Below are 9,538 nucleotides of genomic sequence, written 5' to 3' on the forward strand. Positions count from 1 at the left end.
GCCCCCAAATCTCTACTGGTGCTTGGACTTGCCTTTGCAAAGGGGGGACTCAGCTCAGGGCTGGACCCTCCCTGTTGGTCTCCCCACTGACCCGGCAACCAGCAGGAAACACAAGGGCATTAAGCATGATGGGTGCGTCCGGTATAGAAGGCCTAGGGACCTTCTCTTTATTGTCAAGGACCAAGAAACAAACTCTGGGAATGCTGTATACAAGTGCCGAGGAGCTACAAGGAGGGGTGGGCTGGAGGAGACGCAGCAGTACACGGCATTCTCCTGAGGCGCTCCAGCTCTTCATCCTAACACTTCAACCAAGGAGAGACAGCCACCTTTTGTCACTAAGGCTGCAGGAGAACGGGAACCTCGCTCAGTTCATCAGGCAGAGTGAGAAGCTATTTAAAGCTGATGTGGGAGGCCACTTGTGGTCTGCTGGGAGTGCCCTTGCCAAGCAGGATGGATGCTGAAAGTGGTCCACGGCTGCTGGTGGTGGCTGGTCCCGGCTCCCTAGGCCCTGGGCTTCTCTTGATTCTCAATGACGAGCTTGTCAGTCGAATACATTTGGCCAATGTGTACCTGGAGGCAAAGAGAAGACACAGACCAAGAACCATGGGCTCCGTTAGCCGTGAAACTCAGAAGTACGTTTCTACATTTAGGTGCAGATGTGCACCGTCACAGGACGTCGTTCTGGAAACGGCACTGTGGGGCGGAGTGCAGTCACCAGCTTCGCTTCTGCTAATTCCCGGCACTGTCCCACCCCACTTCCCGCACTGTGGGAACAGTGGGAGATGCCCACTCGTTCCTGCTCGCCCGTGGGATGGCCCCGACCGTGGGCTGTCCTGAGCCAGGTGAGACCCAGCCAGACCTGTGCACAGCAGCTCCTCACCCAACAGGATTTCTGGCCTTTAGGACCGTTTCTTCCGCAAGGATGGACTTTCACCGTAAGGCACTAGTGAGCGCTGTCCACGCTGGGGCAGAGGAAGCACAGCTGTACCCCTGCTCTGCCACTCACCTGCCACGCTGTCCACCTCCTCCCTCTGGTCTCAGCATCCTCACCTGTGGGATGAGGGCTACAGGGCTGCTCCCAGCTGATCTTCACGTCCTTTGCTGCTCCGACAGCCTTTGGACCCTCAACACGGTTGGCACCTACGTGGTACGAGGGCCCTGGGGGCAGCTGGGGAACCTGCCAGGGGACGTCACTGTGGACACAGAGGCGAGGATGCCTGTGCTGCAGCGGTGGGAGGTGTAACGGGCTTCCTGTCAACTCCTGAGGGGCCGGCTCTCTGCCTCCTAACGTGTCTTACAGCCGGCAGCAGCCGTGAGGGAGGCTGTGAAGCCCGCTGTCCCCACCTTGCAGCCTGCCTGGACCACCTGAGTGGTGTGTGCCCAGGGCCTGTGTGAGGTCCTGTGCTCATTCAGGTCTGCCTGGGAGCCCCTCAAAGGCAGGACAGGTGACCCAGGCACGCTGTGGCCCTGGGTCCTGCAGTCCTGCGACCACTGACAAGGGGACGAGAAAAGGAAGCGGAGAGCAGAGGGCTCTGCAGCAGAGATGATGTATGGGCATTTGTTGAATGAAAGCCCCGGCAAGCCCTGGAGGAGGTGTAAAGGGCAGCCCAGCCCCGGCTGGGCCACAGATGAATGGCAGGCACCTCCCATACTGGGACTGTGCTCGGGTGAGGCTGGAGACCCATCCCTGCCCTCAGGAAGCTCAGAGGCCAGGAGGGAGACAGACAAGGAGGGAGGCAACTGTAAGCTGATGGCTGGAACATCAGCAGCTGTCTAGCACTATGAGGTAAGTGGGATATGGGGCCACACACGGAAGATGAGAGGCAGGAGGGAGGTGCCTGGGTTCTTGATGACCATGGAGCCATCACACCAGCCAACTTACTGGCTTAATGCCAACTTTCCTTTTACATGAGAGAAAAATAAACCGACATTTTTAAAGCTACTGTTATTTGGGTTTCTTGTTATATACAACTAAACCAAACCGTAACTGATGTGAATGTATATTGTGAATTTTAAGGGTAGACTATATGACTATTGATAAAAAGGTCACTGCAGACAAGAAGGTGTGCTGTGCCCTAGGATAAGTGGAAACAATGTCCCTATCACCTGGGAAGGTACCATTAACAGATAGTCTGCGAATTTCTAAAGTTTAAAGAAAACCACACTGGGACTTATAAAGGTCTTCTTTTGTCCCACAATATTTGCTTTAGAGTATGTGGCTATTAATATTTTAGCATTTTTTCTGTCTAGTCTTTTAATTCACTTATACATTTAAAATATATGTGTGGGGCTTCCCTGGTGGCGCAGTGGTTGAGAGTCCGTCCGCCTGCCGATGCAGGGGACACGGGTTTGTGCCCCGGTCTGGGAAGATCCCACATGCCGTGGAGCGGCTGGGCCCGTGAGCCATGGCCGCTGAGCCTGTGCGCGTCCGGAGCCTGTGCTCTGCAACGGGAGAGGCCACAACACTGAGAGGCCCATGTACCGCAAAAAAAAAAAAAAAAAAAAAAAAAAAAAAAAAAGTATGTGTGTATATATAAACAGAATATTTAAATTTGGAATCATAACTCGCTTTTCAAAACTTTATATCCTTATGTCATTAAATAGTCTTTGAAAGGATATCTTTAGTAACTGATAAAGTGCATTGTAAAGATGCACGGTAATTTATGTAATCATTCTCATATGACGAACACTTGCAGAGTTTCTGCTTAGTCCTGGGATTACCATTCTCATGTATAAACCTTTCATAGCATCTCTGATCTTCTTTTCTTATAAAAGGTTTCTAGAAGTGGAATTATTGGGTAAACAGGTATGAATATTTTTATGGTTCTTAATGGATCTTGCAAAACAACTTCCCAAAAGTGTGCATTTGCTCGACAACTGACACTCCCTTTGGTGGACTGTTTGAAGGTTCGGCAGTGTGTTGATCGCGTCCCAGAACAAACACGTGTCTTCCCACCCAACTCACTGTGGACACCGTGAGCGCCCACGGCCACCGTCTCGATGGCTCTCCTGTGCGGCCCCCCTAACAGAGGCCCCACCGGCACAGTCAACGCAGCATTTGTTTCTCATGGTCGGCAAATCTAAAGGGCGGAGCCTTTGGGGGGGAGGCGCACTCGCAAGAAACACAGCTGTATGAGGCGACCTGGTCCCAGTCAGCTCCACGAAAAGCTCCACAGAAAGCTGCACTGGGGCGATCCAAAGAGCTCAAGTTTTAGGAAACTTTTAAGTCAAAACAAACCTTCAAATGTAGAGTCCACTTTGACCGAAGTATGAATTAGATTTAAAAAATTCCACTCAGAAACAACACTTTTATGGCCTTTGGGGGAAAAAACTGAATGAAAACAGATCTTAATGGTTTTAAGAGAGCACAAAGATGAACATGTTTCTATCTGTGCAGGCCCCCGGTCTGCTATGCACATTCCTCGCATGGCCGGCGCCCTCTCGTGATCGTGAGCTTCTCACTGGCGCCGGGATACCTTGGTCCCAATCTGTCTGTCCCTCAGGCTCATGTGGATCCACACCCAGCGTGCAGAAGCCCACCTACCCTTTGAGTCGACCGCTGAAGCTCCCCTGGCTCCCCTCTGCAGAAGGGGCTCTCTCTCTCTCCCGGAAACACTTATTGTAATGTCTGCGCCAGCCGGGGGGCACTCATGTGGCCTTGTCCTATCATGACTTGTGTGCCTGTGTCAGCTCCTCGGCATAGAGAGTGGCTGAGTGGGAGGAAGCAGGGGCTTGAGCTCCGCTTGGCTCGGTTGCCTTCCCAGCAGAGTCCAGGGCAGCGCCAGGCACGCAGGCCTGCTCAGTAAGGACATGGTAACTAACACCACCAGTGTCTGGTACCCCTGGTTATAAGGCTCTACGTGTCCACTAGTTCTAAAATCTGGTCAGTAAGTGATTATGACGTGCTTTGGTGGAAGAGCTATTAGTGGAAATACAGAATTGATACAGGCAAGTCAATAAAAATAGCGATGGGGCCGTTTACTGTAACAAGAGTGTTCACTCAGCATTAAGCAAAACCACATGATTTAAACTTGGCTCAGCAGGGGGTTTACATCTATAATCCAGGGCTATAAGGGATTAACCCAGAGCAATAACAGGAGGGGTAAGGGAAATATTCAGTTCACACAGGGAGTAAATATTAAAGTTATCTCCACAAGGGCTGTCGAGAAGAGGCAATAAACGTTGGTGTAACAGTTCCGTCACACTTATTTGGGCTGTAAAATGTGTCAGCTCACATTGGGGGCGGGGGCAGCCTGCAATGCTAATGACGGAGCAAGTGGCTCCAGCTGCAGTTGAGGGGAAGTGGTCAGGAGGCGAGCAAGTGCGATTACAGCTGCAATTTACAGCCCCTCCAGGACCACGAGCTGACTTCCACCCCACGTCAGACTATTACCATGCACAAATGGGTCATTAGACCGAATCACACTTTTGCTCTATAAACTTTGGGACACGGCATTAGACTTCATTAGAAAAGCACACAAATGACTCAACCGCAAGTAGATGGGATAACTGGATGGCCCTGAAACACGTATGAGCTCTGGGACTCATCAGACCAATAACCTGCTGGGCAGGAAGGAGCACGATCCAGGGAATGAAACATAGTCCAGGGTCTCAGGTCCTCACTGCTTTCTCCTCTGAAGCCAGGAGCGTCTCCCGTGCAACACATCTCAACCTGGCTTAGACTCGGAGCGGCGGGGCTCAGTGTGGGCGGTGGGGAGGCTGCCTGGGCGTCTGATGCTCAACTGCCTATGTCACGGGGCTGTTGTGAGAATCACACAACTGGACTTGAAGAAAAGGTATCGACTGCCCCAGACACTTCCTAGGCCCAAATCTATCAGATGCCTTCATGCTGTTGGGAGGATTAAATAAGAACAGCATGCGGGGGGCTTCCCTGGTGGTCCAGTGGTTAAGAGTCCGCCTGCCAATGCAGGGGACACGGGTTGGAGCCCTGGTCCGGGAAGATCCCACATGCCGCGGAGCAACTAAGCCATGACTACTGAGCCTGCGCTCTAGAGCCCGCGAGCCACAACTACTGAGCCCGTGTGCCACAACTACTGAAGCCCACGCGCCTGGAGCCTGTGCTCCGCAACGAGAAGCCACCGCAGTGAGAAGCCCGCACACCGCAACGAAGAGTAGCCCCCGCTCGCCACAACTAGAGAAAGCCCGCGCACAGCAACGAAGACCCAATACAGCCAAAAAAAAAAAAGAAAAAAAAAATTGATTCTTTTGCTCTCACAACAAACTTACGAGGGCAATATAACACTATCACCATCGATTTAAAGGCTTTTATAGGCAGACTCTACCTTTGGTGTTTCATTTCTGTACTTGGAAGGCCTGTAATTGCTCAAATGGACATGCCCTTCCATTTCACAGTGGATCACGCTGAAAATATAATGAGAAAAAACAGCAGCAACCGGCACACAAAAAACCCCAACATGCCTAGATATAACCTTAATAAGAAATGTGTGTGATTTTGAGAGAGAAGACTACACAACTTAGAAATATAAAATAAGTTTGATAAGCACTGCTCGGGGTGAAGCAGGAGACGGGTGCTGGCCGCCCCCCTCCACACTCACACTCGCTGGCCATGAAGGGACACCAGAGACAGTCTGCTGGCCAGTGGCCTGCAGTCCCCCGGCGTGGGTGGGGAAGCTCTGCAGGCGAAAGCCACCCAGCGGCAGGTCAGCACCAGCAACTCGGTCACCAAGCCCTTCTTGGAAGCGGGCAGAGCCCAGGGCCTGAGCGTCATGTCAGAGTGAAAGTGGCACTACTCCAGGACGGCGACAACGAGAGCCCCGGCAAGCTGCCAGAGACAAGTCCGTCAGAGGTCACGCTGCTGCCTGGCTCGGTGCCCCTCAGCCCTGCACGTGGGCCTCAGGCCACCACAGTCAGTGGCCAGGCCAGAACACTCATGCGCGAAGTGGGGGGCAAACAACGGAAACAAACAAATGAGGAATCACAGTCCGTGTGTTCTCCTGCAACCTACTTTTCAAGCTCAGCATCCCTCCGTGTCAGGACGCACAGACCTCCTTCTTTCTTTGGAACAGCTGCCTTGTCTTCCTTTGCTCCCAGCCCCGCCGGGACCTGCTGGGTAATATGCAGGGACACTGGAACAGACGGTGAGCAACGCCCTCACTTTCCCAGGGCTTGGGAGCTTCCTTAAACGACACTGGGGGCTGACATACCCCAGCATATCTGATTAACTGGGCTCCCTTCTGTCTTCCTCACTCTGAAGTTAGGTTGAAAGAGCAGCCCAGTGGACACCGAGACAAACACCACCATGAAGCAAAGTGCCCGGCAGACTCACAGAGGGAGCAGTGGGCCCAGATGCTAAGAAGCGATGCCAGACCGGGCCCCCAACCCAGCGCACACGCCCCCGTCCATCCCCAGCCCTGAGAAGCCCACGAGCTCCTGGAAGCCCCTGAGGAGCCGGTCCGGGACGGTGGGAGGGAGTTGGGACAAGGGCCGCCAACAGTGCCGGGCAGTGAAGTCGTGCCCCTGCTCGATGGGACTCAGCCCCGGAGAGCCGCCGTCTTCCACAGGCCCCGACTTGGCAGGGTCTAGGAGACACTTCAGTGTATGTGCAAGGACACTTGGGGATTCGCAGGGACGTCTGGAGGAAGGGGGCCCCTCGAAGCACAGGGGCCCCGCTGGCCGGGAGACAGGGCCAGGCTGACGCTCAGCTGGTGAAGGGGCCACACTTGTGAAAATGCCGAGCTCCTTCCGCACTCGGCGCCCGACCGCTGCTCCGACCCTCCCTCTGCCACCCGGTCTCCCTCTTCCGGGAGGCCTGGGCCTCGCGCTGCGGTCCCCGTCTGGCTTGGTGGACTACTTTCCAGCTCCAGCTTGGCCAGCTTTCATTCTGATGGGCCAATGCCTATGCTGCCCTGGTGGGTAAACATCTGACCATCAGCTCTGGGGCGGGGACTCTGGGGTATAGGTTTGGGCTGTTACTGAAAAGGGGTGCAGAGTTTTCAGTGACTGGCTGCTGACCGTGAGGCCCACATCTGCTTTCCTTCCAGCATTCTGCAGAGGGGATGTGAAGGCAGCTGGACAGAACGGCCAGATTTCAGGCCATCAGGAAGTTATTCTGGATGAGAGAGAAAGGGAAGGCCAGAGGCAGAGCCTGAAATGATGCCACGGGTCTGACGGGACAGTAAGCTGGGCCTTCCCTTTCAGTGCCAGCCCAGGGCGGTGGCCCCTTGGTATCCTCAGTGCTCACAGGGTCAAGGAGAGGGCGGGGGGCTTTCTCTTAACAATCTCACCTCCCAGGCCCTTGTAGGACATGAGGACTCATCGTACACAGCCTTAGCTCTGTCCCTGGAGCCCAGCTGCTGAACACACTCTCCAATTAGACACCCAGGAAGCAAAGAATTGATACCAGAGGGACCCTACTGATCCCCAAACGGAAGCATCAACTTCAACGTCAGGACCGTGTGCTGCTGTGCCCACTACTGGTCTCCACTACGTAACCGACAGTACAGACCTTGGAGACCTACTGCGAGGTGGATGCTGTCCCGGTGGATGAAATAACTGGTCCCCGAATAACCTGCTGTAGGCAGCGGCATCAAGAAGCCAACTGCCAGTCTGACTCCACAACAGGGGAAAGAACCAGGCCTCTGAGTCACAAGCTGCAGACGCCGGGCCAGCGCTCAGCAGCGGCCGCGCCCCGTGGCTCCCCTCCCCGGGGCCGCCTTGCACTCGCCCCGGAGCAGGACGGGCTGCAGCAGCGGGCGACACGGTGCACAGGCCAGATTGCCCGGGCGAGCCTGCACAGGGCCCCCTCCACCTACCTCCTTCCGTGCCCCCCTGGCTCTCCGGGGAGAAGGAAGCCCAGAGGAGCTTCTCGCCACTGCGGCAGCCTCCTCCCACCACCTCGGGGAGATGGCCTTGGTGCACACGGCTTTTCTCTGAAGCACACAGACTGTCTCTTTAAACGTGCTCACCTTGAACCGCGAAGGGCAAAGTGCGTGGAAATGAATCTTCCTGCCTCAACTTTTTGCCACAGCTGATTTTAAAAAGAGCCTGGGACCGTTCTGTTCTGTTAAGCCACCTGCAATCCAGCAGACGGGCCCTCTTCACTGCCACTGCTTTAGAGCACTTGGACTACGGTCATTTTACTAGGAATAGGACAGCTTCATACTTCTGTGTGTGACACAGTAATAGCTGGACTCTCTCCAGCACTTGATGGTTTACATGGTTGTACGCACTCTTATCGGCTCACCTGATTCTTACAAGGTGTGTAGAGCAGGTGGGTGTCGTCCTCATGTCTCTTTTACAGTTAAAGAGATGAGGGTCTAAGAGGTAAAGTTACTTTACCCAACATCACAGGGTTAATATGTAGTACTCTGACTTGAAGCAAATCTCTAAATTCTAGTCCTTTCAATCTCAGTTGATTCTATGAATACATGGTGGTTTATAAACCCAGCATGAAAAGAAATAATAATAATAAAAAATCAACCATAATCCCACCACCCCAAATCAACTTTATTTTTATTTCTGCGTACCAATTTTGTCACGTTTACATTTGAAAAGGTGGAAGACACTGTTCACAAATGATCACGTGCACGTACAGTCTGTGTTCCTAACTTAGAACCCTCATGCCACACACGTGTCCCCACGTGTCCACGCAGCCTGCACAACTGTAAACGGCCAACAGCGTGTTTCCATAGCTCTAGGTTCGGTCTCATTTCCAGCAGCTCAGCTGAAAACACGATCAATTCCAGGGTAGGGTTTGTCTACCCGCCCACCCCTTTTCAAGATTTTGGAGAAAAGTGGTTTTCCTGGAAGATACATTACTTAATGAGTTCACGTGTTTTTTGCCTTTTTTCTCTTTTCCACTTGTTCCTCCCCCCCTTTACTTATGCATCCAATTGGACTAAAAGTATGACCTCAGAAATGTCCATCTCTCACAGATGGGCTGAGATAACGACCCCACTGAGTAACCATCACGACTGCAGGAAAGCGCAGCTGGCGGACTTTGTCCTGAGATCAGCGTCCCTGCCTAGGAAGCGGCCCCTGCCCCGCGTGCCAGCCCGGCTCCGCCAGCAGGCTCACAGCCTGGCTCTGCAGGCGCTGCTCAAGCCCAGCGAGGTCCCGGCGGGGCTCTCCCACAGGCACAGAGGAGCAGACGTGGTGTGCGGCCTCAGGGCTCTGGAGAACCCTGCGGTGGGCGTGGCCTTCTTCTGCAGGTCCCAGCCCTGGTCCCAGCCACACCCACACCGCGCTGCCTTTATTCGGGAAGGCAGGGGCTGTGGCCTCTTCGTGCCCCTGGCACCTAGCACCTAGCAGTGTGGAGTCAGCTTCCTTACCACCCTCCAGTGAGAGGCTGGAGGCCGGTCCTCATAACGCGGCCCCGGGGGATACCTTTTGTGACTCCGCCGACGCAGCGGGCAGCACCGTGGCGAGGAGACAGGGCCTTGCCCCGCCCAGCCCACCCCGCGCTCAGCTGCTAGAATCATCCCTCTCTGGTCACATGTGGTTTTCCTGCTCGCTCACACTGAATCCTACGAGGGTGCCTCGGTCAATCCCTGCTGAA

General features: G+C 54.1%; 1 protein-coding gene across 1 annotated transcript in view; it reads right to left on the bottom strand.

The window, feature by feature from the left end:
• Positions 1-501: 501 nt before the first annotated feature.
• LYRM4 (LYR motif containing 4) overlaps positions 502-9,538 on the bottom strand; it is a 120,695-nt gene continuing 111,658 nt past the window's right edge. The window contains exon 3 of the mRNA XM_007466380.1: positions 502-570. Within this exon, the coding sequence (XP_007466442.1) occupies positions 502-570 (69 nt within the window). The remainder of the gene's footprint in view (positions 571-9,538) is intronic.

The sequence above is a fragment of the Lipotes vexillifer genome, unplaced genomic scaffold, assembly GCF_000442215.2.
Source record: "Lipotes vexillifer unplaced genomic scaffold, Lipotes_vexillifer_v1.1 scaffold444, whole genome shotgun sequence".
Lineage (NCBI taxonomy): Eukaryota > Metazoa > Chordata > Mammalia > Artiodactyla > Lipotidae > Lipotes > Lipotes vexillifer.